A 17,365-nucleotide genomic window follows, 5' to 3' on the forward strand; every position below is an offset into this window, starting at 1 on the left:
ATCAAGATTATGAAAGATGGTCAAAAATGGTGTTGCAGCTGCAGAAAAATGGTGGTGGTTACAAAGCCATCTCCAAGCTACCCTAGTGGAAAGTTGCAATAGGATTATGATCTGCCTGGTATAATGTGCAGCACTGGGCCTACCACCGGGATTCAACATAAATCCTAAAGTCCTTCAAAACAAAATATAAACAGACCGTTTTGAACTCTCTTACCTTTCCCCTTTCCCCATTTCACCTTGTTCTATCTATCCTCTCTGATTTCCACGATATATTGTAATTGTATAACTGCTGGACTGGCGATAGCCTTTTTGGTTTATTGTAAGCCACATTGAGCCTGCAAACATGTGGGAAAATGTGGGGTATAAATGTGATAAATAAATAATGTGCAGCAGCCAGCTATTATGTGTTGTAAGAGAAAGGGAAGTTTCCAATGAGGTTATAGAAAATGTCCCAGTTCCCTGAAACCAATCATCAATACGTCTTATTGAGCAAGCTACTGTCAGATATCGTATATTTAAAACTCTCAAGCCAACATGAGCTCGTGGCTTTTGCAACACTACTACTATTTATTTCTATAGCGCTACTAGACATAGGCAGCGCTGTACACTTGAACAAGAAGAGATAGTCCCTGCTCGAAAGAGCTTATAATCTAGTAAGAACAGACAAACAGGACAAATAAGGGATAAGAGAATTAATAAGATGTACAAGTGAATAGGGAGTCTTGGGTGCCTACCCTTCCAAAGAAAGTGCTGTAATTCTCTGTTCAGCAGACGTTCTTCACACCCCTTCAAATAAAGGGGCAGCATCTGAAAAACATACAGCCAGTGAGGAACTAGCATCATGCTGAACAGGTTTATGCACCCCAGTAAAGAAAAGGGATAGGCGCTCCAGAGTTGCAACGTACGTTTTGTTTTAGACAGCAAGGGGTGCATGTTGCAATCATGTAACCGGGATATATTAGAGGGAATATGGATCCCAATCCCTAAATATTTTATTTGCTCATCAGCCCACCACAATGGAAAGGTCTCCACCCATTCGGCACGAAGCGACGGGGAAAGCTGAATCACCAAGGATTTGGTTAGATTAAGATTAAATCCTGCCAGCACACCATACTGAGCGATAAGATAAAACAGATAGGGGAGAGAATGACATGGATTATCCAAAATTAACAACAAATCATCCGTATAGGCCAATGGTTTTAGAATTTGATCCTGCAAGCATATGCCTTTCACCTCATCCGCAGCATGGAGTACACACAAAAGGAGAACTAAAGAAAAAAGGACCAATAGTGGGGAAAGGAGACAGCTCTATCTTGTCGCTGGACAGATGGAGAAGACTGGCATACAAATTCTATTAACCAACAGAGATGCTTGGGATGATGTATAAAGCGTAAGAATTGCCTGCAGATACCAACCCCAAAGGCCAATCTGGCATAATGTGACAAACAAAAAAGGCTAGTGGACTTGATCAAAAGCATGTTCTGCATCAAGCCTCATCACCAAAAATGATTCACCTGTCTCACGCCAAGAGCAGCTTACCAACGTTGACCACTGACTGATGACCCCGAACGAAACCCCCCTGGTCTTTCACTATCAATTGCAGTAACAGAGGTGCCAATCAGTCTGTCAGGATCCGAGATAATATCTTAACATCAACATTAATAAAGAATATTGGTTAGTATGACCCCAGCAATGTAGGTTCTTGTCCCAGCTTGAGTAAAATACTAATAATAGCCATGTTAGCATTGGGGGGGGGGGGGGGGGGGGGGGGGGGGACTGCACTCTGCTACTACAGTGTTGTAAAAATCTAAGAAGTCCAATAATCTGGCCTTGTAAAACCTTGTAAAATTTACCAGTGAAATTCCCATGTAGCAGCCTTCTTGGTCTTTGATTAACAATTTGGTCTGTATTGTTAAAGACATATGTTAATACCGCCACTCTAACCCCACCATTGGTGAGCAGTGAACCTCCCCCATGCAATGGCGCTGCAAAGATGCTCCTCAGCAAAAAAACTGAGAAGGTAATCCCACAAACATTCCAGGAGAGAATACGAATGGGACATCCTAGGGTCTTAGCCAGGAGTGATATGGAGGAACAGTGTTCTGACAGAATCCTGACACACAAGCCTTAAGGTACCTAGCCTCCCACCAGAGCAGCCAATTTCAAAGTCATGTATCCTGGACTGCGGATTCATACAATTGAAATTTCCACACCAAGCAACCCAAGCATGCCTGAAATGCTCTTCATACCCTTTCCCCAGCAGTGATACCATCAGAACCAGCCCAGACCTCCCAAAACCTATACCCACCTCTCCACCCCCACTCCTACCCCCCATAACCAAACCAACGCCCTCCCCATCCAACATGACAGGAATTCTCGAGATCAGTAGAGTGCTAGGACCCCCCCCAACCCCAACAAAAATTTTACATAGCCCCACACTATAACAACAATAGAATCAGACATATACAGGATAGAGAAAAAAAAAGATAGAATACTGATCTATGTACTGCATAGTCTGTAACTATACCAAGTGCACATGTAAAAGAACAAAGAGCTCTGTAAGAGCTCCAGTGGAAAATGATCACCAGGGCTTCCAAAGTCAGGTGGATGGGCTTGGGAATTAATTGATATCCTGGGCACTTGTCAACGAATCAAAGACCCACCATTGGCCCTCATAAAAAAAATCTTTAAAACTGCTGGATATAAAAAGAGAAATCACACTTTGTGATCATAGAAAGTGTTTCATAAAGGAGAAAATAGACGTCTGTGTTCCAGCAAAGCTGGAGAATAATCCTGGAAGAGAAAAACAGCATCTCCTTCATATTTTCAAATGATCTTTACTGCGCTTATAAAGATGCAAAAGTTCCACTTTATGAGGAAAGTCTAAAATTCAGGCCACTATTACACGGGGCCGCATGGCGCCATCTCTCTTGCAGCCTATCTTGTGTGTGAGCTACAACTGCAGCTGCCCCAAGTCAGCCAATTGATGATATTTTGCGGTAAGCCAGCTCTCCAGAGAATGCGGCAGGGTAGCCTCAGGAATGCTTTCTGGTAAACCCACAAAGTGCACATTGTTGTGCCTCGAGCAGTCCTGCAGTTGTTCTTGCAGGCGCATTACCTAAGCCTCCAGAGATGCAGACCCATCTTCTATATTAGATACTCGCTGTTCAAGCTGTCCAGTCCGCCTGTTCGTTTCGGTAAGCAAGATCTCCGTATCTAGATACTGACCAGAGAGCTTGGCCAATTTCTGCTCCAGTGCCTGGGACACCGCAATAGTGAGTTTTTCAATTTGGTCTGCAGTGAAGGCCAGTGCCATAGGACTTGCAGGCTCCGCCATTTTCTCTTCCCCATTGTGGCTTTTACTTGTTTCTTTCCTTTTGTTTTTTGATGTCATGGAGCCGTGGAAGGACAAAAGATATTTGTCCTTGCCATCCTTTAACCACTACTGCAAAGCTATGATTGTTGTGGGTGTGAAAAATCTAATTAAATGCTTTATAGAGAGGGGGCCTCTGGAGCGCAGCAGCAATGTGTCTTCTCTGCTCAAAGCATCATGTGACCTTCTTTTCCCCACTTTTAAGTTTCCTTATTTTTTCTTGGGCTTACAAGGCCCTCTTAGGCTTGTGCTTCAGTCGGGATACTTTCCTTTCATTTTTCTCAGTGATTTGCCTTTTTTCCTATCACTATCAAGTCGTGTGATTTGGCCACAGCTGTTTTACCTTCCATGTCATTGAAGGTTCCTAGTAGCTTCAAGCACTGTGCTCGGTGCAATCGGACTATCTCTGGGACTGACACCCATTCCTGGTATCTCCAGTGTTTGGGGCCAGACCATAACTCTACTATGTTCTTTGCTTCTGTCTGCAGAAAAAAAAATGGTTATCCAGAGAGCCTCAGAAAGAGAACATTTTGGGAGCCAGGTCTGGATCGTTGGCATTTACATCGGCATCAATGCTTGCACTGGCATTGGATGCATCAGACCCCATGGCTGCTAGACCCATATCTGACACTGGGAGCAGGCATGCTTCAAGCAGGTCTCCACCTGCCTTGGAGCCGTCCACTGTGCAGGGCCCCCGGGACCAGTCAGCATTGCACCCAACACTGAGGAGGCATGAGGATTCGACGATGTCCTCGTCAGCATCGAAGGGTATCAATGCTCGGCACCAGATAAAACCCAAGAAGCACAAACATCGAACCCCTTCAACACATGGTGCAAGGAGCACTGGGGCACCGAGGGATCCAGTACCCAAGAAGCGTCAGCACTGGGAGGAGTGCTCTCCCTCCATTGAAGAAGTGCTGATGCAGGGGTCTCCATGCTGCTGAGACCAGGTGCCTGAATCTTCATTCAACAGGCTGTCTCTGAACCAACACTCCAGCCTTTCCTGAGGTCAGCCTTTGATAAGCGCATCCATGTCATGCTCCAGGAGCACTTGGCAGGGATTATACAGCAGAGTTCATTGGCATCAAGGATGCTTGTGCCAGCTATGCCTCTACCTGCTGCCTTGTAGGGCCCTCATCCTATGGTGAGGTCCCTGACACCTTTGCTGTGTGTGGTACCAGCATCGACAGCCACCCATGTGGATATCCCCTTTACATCAATGGAGGAAGCTTCGCCAGAGTTGAGGGTGGAGCCTGCATCTCAACACTATTCTAGGCAAGGACCAAGATCCTCATACTCAAGGCAGGCTCGGTCTTAGCCCTCCCATGAGGAGTTCTTTGCTGACACCAATATGGAGCACTCATGGGCGTCTGATGAGGATCCTAGATACTTGTTGGAGGAGGAATCCTATGGTACTCATTCAGACCCCACCCCACCAGAGGAGAGATGGAAGTCTCCACCTGAGAGCTTCTCCTTCCCAACTTTTGTGAAGGAAATGGCAGCTGCCATTCCAATTCCTTTAGAGACGGAGGACAAGCTCAGGGCTGAGATGTTCAAGGTCCTGGACTATGACTTTTCTCCTAGAGAGACTGTGACTGTCCTGCTTCAAAAGATCTTGCGTGATGTTGAGGTGAAAAACTGGAAGCCCCCTCTGTCGGCACTGTCTTCCCCATGAAAGCTGATACAATGTATTGGATCTAGAGTTCCGCTGGGTTTGAGAAGCCACAGTTGCCTTATCATTCCCTGGTGGTAGAATCTAAGCACAAATGAGCCAGAAGTTACAGAGACTTTGCTTCAGCACCCCCAGGCAGAAAAGCTCAAACTCTGAACTCCTTTGTGCAGAAGATGTATCAGGCCTCAATGCTCATCTCCCGTATACAATCATAATCTTTTTGGAGAGAAGATAGAGGAAGTCATGGATCTTATTTAAAAAAAGCACACAGATCAAATTGATACTCTCTCCTGCTGGATGCCTTTTGCACCTCCTCATCCAGGAGGTTTTCGGGCAAGTTGAAAATAGGTCCCTAGTACACTCCTCCTTGCCCTCCTCAGCAGACTCAGACCCAGCGCTTGTTCTCGTCAACAGCATGCACCTAAGACCCAGCTGGCTCCCCAGTCAAAAGAGGGGATGAGTTTTTGACTGGCTCCAGCAGAGCATAGCCTCCATAATAGTGGGGGGGGGGGGAGGCTGAAGTTTTTTCCAAGAAAGGTGGCCACTTGTAACCTCCGACTGGTGAGTTCTTCAAATGGTTATGCTCTACATTGGCATCAAAAACTACCAAATTGCCCTCTGAGAGCATGTTTATTAAAATGCTTGATATCCCGCCATTTCTAGTTACAGATCATGGCGGCTAACAGTACCAAAATAAGCATAACTAATTTTCAGAGGCTGGAAAGGAACACCAAAATTAAAATAGGAAAGAGGCCAATCAAAAGAAAAACACTCACATGCATTAAAAGAAATTAAAAGTTTGGATACACGTAGTTCAAAAGCTGGGACATAAAGACACCAGAAACCCTGGTCTAATAAATCAGGGGCTTGAAAGCTCTATTGAAGAAATTAGTTTTTAACAGAATCTTAAACTTTGTGAATGACGTTTCAGAATGAATACAAGGAGGAAGTGAGCTCCATAGTGAAGGCGCCATGGAGGTACTTGCAGAGGAACCCTCTGCCCATTAAAAGGCCCATGCAGTCAAGCCCATTCTACCAGGGGAAGAAGAGAAGGGATTCTATTCCTTGTCCCAAAGAAGATGGGGGGATACATCCCATCCTAGACCCTAAGGGCCCTGAACAAATTCCTTGTCAAAGAAAAGTTCAGGATGGTTTCCCTGGGCACCCTTCTCCCAATGATTCAGGCTATGCTAGTGGTTCCCAAACCTGGTCCTGGAGGCACCCCAGCTAGTCAGGTTTTCAGGATACCCACAATGATTATTCATGAGGGAGATTTGTATTCAATTTTCAGTTCAATTAAGTGTCGGCAGCCAAAATATACCTGTATATTCAGTGCCAGCCAATATCCACATACTGGCGGTAAATATCTGGGTATAAAATAATCACAGTGGCTGGCATTTCAATCAAATGATGACCAACATGGCTGTATATCGGTGGCGTAGCTACATGGGGCCTGGGCCACCCCAAATTTGGTCTGTTACCCTGGTTTGGCTGGCAAGGGTCCCCAACCCCCACCAGCTAAAGCCTTCGTCCAGCTCTGGTCTCCAGCTCTGCTGCATTGCCTGCCCTATTTTGTCTTCCCTTCATATCCGGCATGCTCCTTTTAGTGAAATTGAGCATGCCGAACATGGGAAGAGAGAGCAGGGCAGGCAATATGGTGGCAGCACCGGAAACCAGCACTGGATGAAGGCTTCAGCTGGCGGGGTGTGGGGACCCCCTGCCAGCTAAAGTATTTGTGGTGGCTTCAGCTGGTGGGGGTTGGGGACCCCCACCAACCAAGATGTACAATGGCGGTGGTGCTTCAGCTGGCGGGGGTTGGGGACCCCCACCAGCCAAGATGTACAGTGGCAGCAGTGGGTGGGGAGCGGCAGGGTGGCGAGGTGGCGAAGGGGGGTGGCAGTGGGGTTACCCCCCCCCCCCCCACGCACACACACCTTGGGCTCTGGCCCCCTCCCACCTCGAGGTCTGCTGTATATTACCTCATAACTTCCAGAGGCACCTGTTTAACTGATGTCTTTAAGAAGGTGTATGACGGAAGTGATCAATTAGGATTAGCAGGCTCTGATGACATTGTTTGAACATTGTAGAATAATCCTTCCTATGCACCATGAGTTGAGGTTTTCTGGTAAATCAGTGTTTTTTAATCAGTGTACCGCAGGGATCCCCTCCACAGAGATACCAAGTTGCATCTTCCCTCCTCTGATGCAACTTCCTGTCCCCACATAGGTGGAAGCTGCAGAAGCATCAGAAAAGGAATAAAAAAGTTGCTGGACCTTGTGGGGGGGGGGGGGGGGGCGCAGGTGGAAGATGCCGGTTCTTGGGGAGGGGGTGGGTGGAGGTGGAAGATGCTGATTCAGGGGGTGTGGGCACAGATAGAAAATTTGGGGAGAGGTATGGGTGGAAGATGCCAGTTATGGGGTGTACACAGGTGGAAGATGCTTGAAAAAGATGCTGCACAGCAGCTGAGCAAAGCAGAATGGTGGTGGGGGGGCATGGAAACAAAGATGCTTGACCATGAGACAAGAAAGGAGGGAGAGAGATGCTAGAGATGAGGAGGTGACCTGGAGAGAAGAGAGAGATTGGATAATGTAGTGGGAGAGAGGCTAGAATAATGGAGGGAAAGAGAGAGATGCTGAGGGGGGAGGCAGGTGAGCAGAGGGAAAAGTGGGAAAGACGCTGGACCCAAAGATGGGAAGAGCAAAGATAAGAGAGATGCCTGCCCTTGGATGAGGGGGAAAATCTGGACACTAGGAGGGGCAGGGACACAGGGGAGGGATTGAGACACAATAGACAGGTGCTAGACAGGACAGGATACAGAGGGAATGATTGTGGACCCAAAGAGAGAAAAAATGTCAAATGGACTGTGGACCCTGGAAAGAGCAAAAGATGGGACTCAGGGTTAGGGGAACAGAACAGAAGATGACTGGGAGCTGGGAATTGAGTTGGTGGGGGGGGGGACTATGGATGGGAAAGATAGAGAGAGATACTTATGATGGGATAGTGATGATCTGGCAATTAGTAGGTAAGAGTGAGGGTGTGTTGATGAGTCGGGAGAATGAGTGAGGGTGTGAAATGGCGGGAGGGGGGGTAAGAATGATGGGATAAACTGTGGTGAAAGGCTGACACATAATGTGAATGACCTGGTAGACTGGAAAAAAGATGAGAGGCATTGAAAAGGGATTGGGGTCCTGAGGAGGGGTATTGAATGAAGGGGATGGGTCTCTGAAGGGGTTGAATGAGAGTAGAAATGGGGTTAAAAAGGTGGTGAAATGGAGGCAATATGAGTGAGGTATTGAGTAAGAGATTAAAAGCATAACATGGAGACAAGAGAAGAACGGAGAGACAGGGATGGAGCAGGGACTGGTGAGGGGATGAGATGAGATGCAGTGCAGGGTAGGTGAGGGCTGAGATGGAATGTACAGAATGGATGGACTGTTCAGGTCTTTATCTGCTGTCATCCACTATGTTACTGCAAAATGGAGGACTAGGAAGAGAAACAGAGGGAACAAGGAGCATGCTAGAGAGAGAATGAGAGACAGATGGGAAAAGCTGGTAGGCAGATGAGAGGTAAAAAGGAGGAGACTAAAGAGAGAGTGAGAGAGAGAATTAGGATAAAATCAAATAGGTAGATATAAAGGCGTAGAAGAGGAAAGTAAAAAAAAAAAAAAAACCACCATAGTTCAGTGGCAGACATATGTAGAAAAGGAAAAGAAAACAACAAGAGAAGAGAGAAGAAATGGAAATGCAAACCTGGGAAATAATTTTGAAAAATGATACAAGGTGTCAAGGATGGAGAGTGGTGCTGCATCGGGGGCAAAGAGAGAGATGTGCTGGGTTGGGGGGGGGGGTCAGGGAAGAGAGAGATCTAATGAGGTGGGTGAAGAGAGGAGACATGAAGAGGGAAAGAAGTTCTGGACTTGGGGAGGATGGGGGAGGAAAGAGGTTTCAGGACCTGCAGGGGAAAGAAGGAGAAGGAGACACAATACCAGAGGAAAATGAGTGAAATGTTGCATATATTTATTTATTTTTATATTTGTATCATACATTATCCCAAACAGAGTTCAGGTTCACTGTGGCTTACAGTCCAATTATAAGCAGGTACTATCTCTGTCCCTAGAGGGCTCACAATCTTGGTTTTTGCACCAGAGGTAATGAAGGTTTAGGTGACTTGCCCAGGGTCACAAGGAGCTGTGGTGGTAATTGAACCCATGATACTGAGATCAAGGTCCACTGCACTACCCATTAGTCTACGCCTCCACTCCTATAGGGAAGGGAAGAGGAGAGACAGGCTGAACATGAAGAGAAGAGGTGAGATATGCTGTACATGAAGAGAAGGGAAGATGGTAGACAGGCTTTACATAAGGGAAGGGAAGAGGGGAAACGTGCTGCACATAAGGGATGGGAAGAGGGGAGATAGGCTGAACATGAAGGGAAGAGGGTAGACAGGCTGCACATGAAGGGAAGAGAAAGGGAAAACAAGATAGATTTGAGAAGGAGGCAGAGAAATTGATGAAAGCTGAACGTGAAAGATCAGTGCCAAACAGACATAGGGCAGGAGGTGAAAAAAGAAATTACAGATGGAAAGAAGACCTGGAAACAGAGTTAAGAGCACAGACAGAGGAAAGCAGAACCAAAGATTGGGAACAAGATGATTGGACTAATAAAATCACCAGACCACAATGGTAGGAAAAATGATTTTATTTTTAGTTTAGTGATTGATTTATGCTGGTGTTGAGAATTTCTTTCTGGTGTTGTACGACATGCAGAGTCTGGTATCTCCTGCTTTCAGTTTTTGTCTGCATGTTTTTTGTGGTTCCTGATTTTGTATCAGGTGAGAGTCATGTTCTGCATCTGCAACTGAGGTGAAGCATTCTGCTGGCATGTGGTGCCTGTGTAGGAATCTGAAATAGTCCGTCTTGATCCAGTTTCCCAGTAGCAGGTATATTGGTGCTCTAATGTATTTCAGTAGCATAATTAAATTAAATAATTACTTCTGAAGGTTACAGGTATGGGTGGGGATAGAATGTATCTTAGTTTGGATGGGCAGGTATGAGTTAGATTCCAGTGGTGCACCTTGACAATTTTTGTGCCTGGTAAGTGTACTGCAAGATGAAAAAGGTTGAAAATCACTGTGGTAAATGTTACTTCCTTGTCTTGCTTCCTTGTTTTAGTGGACCTAACTTGCTTTATAGACTCAAACTTATCCTTTCTCTCTCATGTTCAAGGGATGTCCAGGCTCTGTTGGAGACAGAGGACGTACAGGCCCCATGGGGCAAAAGGTACCATTTGAAGAAAATGTTTAACTTTTCGTATACCAAAGAATGCGATTCTCATGCTAACTGTGGTTCATTTTAATCTCTTTTTTATTTTGTAGCTTTTATAACACTATTTGAAGGTTTTTATGTGCACTGAATTGTACACATATAAAATTTGCAATGTCATGATTTTATGCAATGTTAGTACGAAATCCTACATGCCTATATCACAGAAAAGCCTGTTGCATGATTTCTGTGTACTGGATGATTGATAGCTGTCTGAATTGATGCAGAGCTAATGAGCCCTCAGTTTTTGTAAGTCAGTGGTTCAAATTTGGTTGGTTATGCCGAAAAAGTGGTTGCCACAGGAGTGGGATAAAAATCAAAGGACCTCAATAATTGTTTAGTACTAGGATGTCTAAATCTAAGATAAGTGAAGCTCAATATTACATAGAACATTGAGATGGGAACTGATATGTCCGGGTCGGGACATGTACATTTCCCCTGCTATTTTTCAATAGGCTCTGCCAAATGCGGAGCTTCTTGTAAACTACGTTTAAGAATGTGGAGGGCTGTACTTGTATTTGCTACCACATCCCCAATTGTGCTTGGGATCACTTTTTTTATACTGCATTTTCCCAAGAAAGTTCAGGTTCAATGTGGCTTACATAATAAATTAAGAAGAAGCATTATAAGACAATTAATATTAATACAAGAATACAACTATTAAAAAATTATTTTCATATTAGCTGAACACAGATCTAAAGAAGTGGGCTTTAAGTAAACTTCTATACAACATATAATTGACTGAGTGTCTGACATACTTGGGTAATGAGTTCCAGAGTGGTACTTTAATAAAATGATTTAAATATAAAATCCTAACTGTTTGAGGCTTCTTTGAATGGGATCAGACAGAGATTGGACGGGGACAAACTTTGTCCTCGCGTCACTCTCTAGTATTCTTAATAAGAACTGCAGGTGAAATCAAGGGTAGGGGTGGGGACTAATAGGACAGGGGAGTTAGGGATGCTGTTAAATGCCAGGAGGGTGTCCAGGGTGCTGCTGGATTTTGGGGAATGTTCAGGGCCTATTATTGGATTTTTGAGAGATGTTGGAGGAGGATAGCAGATATTCAGAGGATCTGAGGGAATTAATTTACTTATTTGCACCTCTATAGTCCACCTAAACTAAGTGGATTATATGATAATATCCATAATGGATGCTGGAAGTGGCTTTGGCTTTGCAGTTGCCCCTTTGAACTGCTATTTATTCATGCCTCAGTGCGATGTAAAAACAGACATTTACAATTTTTAATATCTGTCTGCCTGATATTCAGCCGGCAGCGGGCCGTGCTTTGACTGCTGGCATCCAACCCAAATATTCAATGCTAGGCCATTTCCAGCAACCAGCACTGAGTATTCGGGTTGGGGGGTTTCATTGTTGGCTAGCGCATGACCATTTAAGTCAATATTCAGACTTAACCGGCCATGGCTTAGTGGGCAAAGATAGACTTGTTATTTATGTGACCTTATTTGGCTGTTAAGCCTGCCAGATTAAGTTCCGAATATCAGGACATAACCATTCACACCCTTGGAATGCCCCTACATCACCAGCATTATTTCTGGCACTAACTGGGCATTTTCAGCAGCGATAACCACTTAAATGCAGCTGAAAATGACTCATCTGCCGAGACGCAAGTTAACCGGTCGGCAGCCATTCCTGGCTGGCTAACTTGCGCTAAATATTAGCCAGTATGTGTATTCCTGCTATAAAATGGGGAATATATGTGGATATTTTAGGCCTGGCAAAACCACATCCTATTCATGCCCTTCTTGACATCTGTGGCACTCAGTTTCAAAGCAGATGGATGTTTCAAAATGGCCAAAGAAAGTCCATCTGCCAACATCCATATCGTGGTTTTTTGAAAGACAGAATTTGGACGCCCCAGATAGCAAGGGGCGTGTTGGAGGCATGTTGTTGATGAGACTAGGGTGGGCACAAAATTAGGATGTCTTTCAGCAATAATGGAACGGGAAAAGACCATCCAAGGCAATGAAGGAGGATGTTTTTATCTAGATCTGTTTAAATCAGGTCCAGGGTACAAAAAGGTGCCCTGATTGAGCAGCTGATCACTGGAGGGATGAAGGAATGACCCCTCCTTCATCTCCTAGTGGTTAGTGACCCCCCCTCCCACCTCCCTAAGAAGTGAAAGTGACAGTGGTTACCATGCTCTAAGTCAACTTCAGGTATTATGGCCATTCCTAATAGAGCAGCAAGCAAGTGCAAGTAGTAGTCTAATGGTCTGTGCAGTGGACTTTGAACAACAGGATCCAGATGTAACTCCCACTTTAACTCTTTTATTTCTGAACAAATATATGACTACTCCTGGAACATAGAAATACCTACTGTACTTGATTTTATAAGACATCTGCAAGCATGATGGCTATTGTAGCGGTGTACCTTTAGATACAGTAGGTTTTTATCTGTTCCTGGACAGTTCACAATAACATATAAAGGAATTAAGGTGGAATTTGTACCTGTGTCCTGTTGTTTAAAGTCCACTGCACAGACCACTAAGCTACCCCTCTGCTCTGCAGGGACATATGTGTGGCCACTTATATACGATTGATAGCAGACAGCCATTTTTGTGCCTGCTTTTTTGACGGTCATGTTTTGGACATTTTATTTTGGAAAATGGCTGTTCATTTTGGATGTTTTCAGGACAAGAATGTCTCTCTCACTTATTTTCGAACAGGAAATCCCAACATTTTTCCTGTTCGAAAATGGCTGTGAGATGGACATTATGAGCAGGATGTTCCAATTCTGATGTGGACATTCTTTTGAAAATGCTCCTTCACATGTAATGTGGCTGTCCATGTATAAACAGCTATCTAAAATTGTTATTTGGATGTGTAACTGATCTACATGTGTAAAAGCAGCTATTACATTTGGGGATCCTTCTAAAATAGGGGCCTAAATTGCAGATCTAAATTTAAGAGCCTAACTGCAGACAAATATTCAGTTGACAATTCTCCTAGATTGAGCCACTTAAAATATAGAATTAACCCTTTACTGACTAGTACAGTGGCAAATCTTAGGTTGAACAATAGAAGATCTCATAATGTTTTTGTTTTTCTTCCAGGGAGAACCTGGTATTCAGGGTCCTTTTGGGTTCCCAGGAAAAACAGGTCCTAGAGTAAGTGTTTCAGAACTCTGCTGATACATTTTACGTAAATCACTTGCATGCCTTAGTTCCTTGTTTCCACTTGACAGATACTTTTTAGCTGGTCAATATTCAGTGGGCAGTGTTTCTTTAGATGCTGGCCCCCGCTGGCTAAATTAGACCCAGATATTCAGTGCCAGTTCCTGATATCTAGATATTCCCATCCACTGGCACTTAACCAGATACTGGATGATATTAGATGGGTACCCAAATAACTGCCTGCATAAATTTAGAACAGCCTGAAATATTCCTTTACTTTTCTTTCTATTTCCGATGATTTTATTGGCATTCTGTTTCCATTTTCATGTTATATTTATTGTAAACTGCCTTGATGACGGTATATCAAGTTAATAAACATAAACATACAACTGTTTCTGAATGTCCAGATTATGAGGGACATGGGAACAGCTGTATTTTTTCCCCCAAGAGGGCATTAAGGGGCAATTTTCAAATCTGACAGCATAGATGCAAAATCTGTGGGAACTCACCTTTGGGCTTTGTACTAGTTTTCATAGGGAAAGAACATAAATACACATTGATAATGCCTCAGGATAAAGTACCTGCAGAGATGTATGCCTGCTTATTCTGCAGGTATTTTCCACTTCAAAATAGCATGTGTGGATTTGAAATTGTAATCCATGCAAGTTTAATCCCTCCCCCGACCTAAATGTGTCCCCATACCCACCTACTTTATGCTTGGGCAAGAGCTGTGTGGTGTTGATAGCTGCACATAGTTATAGCTGGATAAGGGCTGAGAAGTTTACAGATGGCCAGTTTACTGAGGTAAATTGGAATTTGCCCAGGTAAATGTCTTCAGAAAATGGTTCTCTCTTGGTAAAAATGGCTTTTGTATCATCATAAAATCAAATCTTAAGACTGAGTCATTACAGGAGCTCTGCACTTGTGTAGATCTACAGTGGAAATTAGACTGAGGGTCAGCTACTGCTAAAATTGAAACATCACTCTGCTGGAGATTTGTGAGCTCAGGAAAGATGTCAGTGTGGAGGATGCAGGCAAGAGGAAAGGTTGATATTCCCTCTCTCCTCCTCTGCTCCTAACTTCTTCACTTATGTTCCTGTATTCTCTATCTGTCCCACCCCACATATCTTTATCTAATCTTCCTCTCCTCTTGTTTTTCTCCCTCTCCCACAGTACCTTTTACCTTTGCCACACACATGGCTTGCTCCCTGTGCTTCAGTGAGTTTATGTCATGAATGTGAAGTTCCTGTAATAATGTGAAGTGTCATGCCATGGCCAGTCAGGTCACATATAACTGGTCTTTTGCATTAATGGGAGTTTCTTACCTCCATGTAGAGAGTGAGAGGTTAGCTCCTGATGTTGGGGGGGGGGGGGGGGTGTTTGGGTGATTTTTTAAATTCTGTTTTGTTTTAATTTTTTTTATTTATCCATTTTAACATGCACACACAAGTATCAACTTGTTTAATAGCAACGTGAGTAACTGAAAGAAAAGGAAATAAATTCCAGCACACATTGACAAAGAGAAGAACAAAGAACCTGTTGGCATTGTATTAGAAAGCAATAAAAGAAGGAAGGAGTTGACTACAATGAAGATTTATAGCACAGAAAAAAAATCAAAATAAACTGTATAGATATAATAAGTCCAAGCATATATTATACATTCATTCCAACATCTACCTCATCTTCCGTTGTAGATGTTAAAACTCTTAGCTTCTTAGCATCTACTATAAAAAGGAATGCAGTTGTTCTGGGGCAAAGAAGGTATAACAGAGTCCTAAATATTTAACAGATTTATATGGATATGCTAAGGAAAATGTAGCACCTAATTCCAGTGCTTCCTGTCTCATTGCAAGAAACAGTTTGTCTTTCCTGTATGTCCCTAGCCACATCAGGATACACCCAAATTCTTTGATCCAGAACAGTAACAGTTGAGTTTCTAAAGTACAATTACAGAAGCATATTTGGGTCTTACTCAAATATGTCATTAACATCAAGACTATTAATCATCCCCAGGAAGAAAATATACTTTATTTACTGGAAATATTACTGAATCAGGAATCTTCAATATCTCAGACACAAGGGCAAAATAACTGGTTCTTAGGAAAATTCAAAAGATGAAGATTTAAATGTCTAGCCTGTTCTCTAGTTTTTCCGGCTTCCTATGGATCATGATTGTGACTTGAATTAACACATTAAGAATCCCTTTCGATTCGCTGGATTCTCGTTTCAAGGCCACAGCCCACTCCAGATGTTCTTTCCCAAGGTCTTCCTGCTTCTGGGCCAACTCTCCTACTTTTTTAATCATGGAATTTAAATCAGAAGAACATTTAGAAACAGATGCCTCCATTCCAGATAGTGCTTAGAGACACCCGAGGAGCACCTGAAGCTGTAAATATCCCACCCTGTCCCAGAGTCACTGAAGATATTCCAGCTTCTACGTCTGGAGTCTCCTCCAATGCATCTATTCTATTCTATCAAGTTCTTCTATACCGATTGTTATTCCTGAAATGGATTCACAGTGGTGCACAAAAGAGAAAATTCTCAACATTAAAGAGAAGAAGTTACAAAACCAAAAAACTCTATACAAACTTAGTCTTACTCCTCAAAAAGATAGATCTTAAGCATCTTCCTGTAATATCTATAGGAAGGTTGTTACTCCACATTCATTGATAAAAATGACAAAAGTCTAGATGGCCACATAGCGACAGGCTCCCACTCTTTCCCATGGGTTTTTGGCAGCATTCATTTCCAGGATGTCCTCCAATCTCTTTGTCACCTCTGGATTGCCTAGGCATGGCTGTAGGGTGGAAAGAGCCCAGGGGACAAGACTGACCTCACCCTAAGCGCGGTTGACACTCCAACGTTAATACCCGCAGCAGAGAATAAACTCTTGTGAGCTACCACCAGGCTTTTCAGGAACCCCATGATCTGCTGCTGCTGTAATAGAGAAGGGCCTCTAATTCTAGGAGAGTGAGCCTTGTAGGGCTGAGGACAGCAACTGGAAGTGGACCCTCAAAGCTCACCTGCAGGCTATACCTCCTTCATCTTGAGCCACAGAAAATCAAAATGAGGTAATGAATTTTCAGGTTCACCAAACACATGCCACCATCTTGTCTCCTCCCCTCTCTTCACAGTTGATTTTTTTTCTAGCCTTCATACATGGTATAAATTTGACATGATCTTTTTATTTCTTTCTATTCCTAGGGTCCACCTGGCCCGCCTGGGGAAAGAGGCCCATCTGGGCCACAGGTAATATAAAGCAAAACTTTCTTCACTTCTCCTCTGTACTTCCTGTAAATCCAAATTCTTGTACAGGATGGAATTTGCTCTCATTTCTGTCGGCATGATACACCCTGGTTCAGAGCCACAGTGGTGCTCTGATATGATCCTGTTCCCCTGGTACATGCGTTGGGGGGGTTTTATTTTTCTATTGCCTGACACTGCAGGCCTGTGTGAAAGTCATCAAAATTTCTGAATAGTAAAAACTCTATTAGCCTTTAAGAGGTCAATTTTCAGAGGCATGCAGGATGCAAACTTATATATATATATATATATATATATATATATATATATATAAGTTGTCCTTTGCTGCCCTGTGGATAACTAAGCCCCACCCCCAGCCCAGTCCAGAGTATAGCCCGTTTTTAAACACTTACATTTTGGCTATATAATGACTTTTGAAGCCAAAATTTAAGTGTTATCTGTGGCTGCATTTTTGAAAAGAAACACTTTGCAGATCGCACCTGCTGCTGAACACATACTGTAATTGCTTTTGAATATCGGGGCCCCTAGTATAAAAGCTATTCCACCTGTTGGCATGGAAGCTGAATTACCCCCATATTTTCTAGGTCTTAAATACGATT

The 17,365-nt window shown here is 43.6% G+C and overlaps 1 protein-coding gene across 2 annotated transcripts in view; it reads left to right on the top strand.

Annotated features, from left to right (window-relative positions):
- Positions 1 to 17,365, top strand: part of LOC115472910 (collagen alpha-1(V) chain-like) — a 256,126-nt gene that overhangs the window by 71,750 nt on the left and 167,011 nt on the right. For both annotated transcript variants that reach the window (XM_030207418.1, XM_030207419.1), the window contains exons 11-13: positions 10,271 to 10,324; positions 13,443 to 13,496; positions 16,707 to 16,751. In XM_030207418.1, the coding sequence (XP_030063278.1) occupies positions 10,271 to 10,324; positions 13,443 to 13,496; positions 16,707 to 16,751 (153 nt within the window). The remainder of the gene's footprint in view (positions 1 to 10,270; positions 10,325 to 13,442; positions 13,497 to 16,706; positions 16,752 to 17,365) is intronic.

The sequence above is a fragment of the Microcaecilia unicolor genome, chromosome 6, assembly GCF_901765095.1.
Source record: "Microcaecilia unicolor chromosome 6, aMicUni1.1, whole genome shotgun sequence".
NCBI lineage: Eukaryota > Metazoa > Chordata > Amphibia > Gymnophiona > Siphonopidae > Microcaecilia > Microcaecilia unicolor.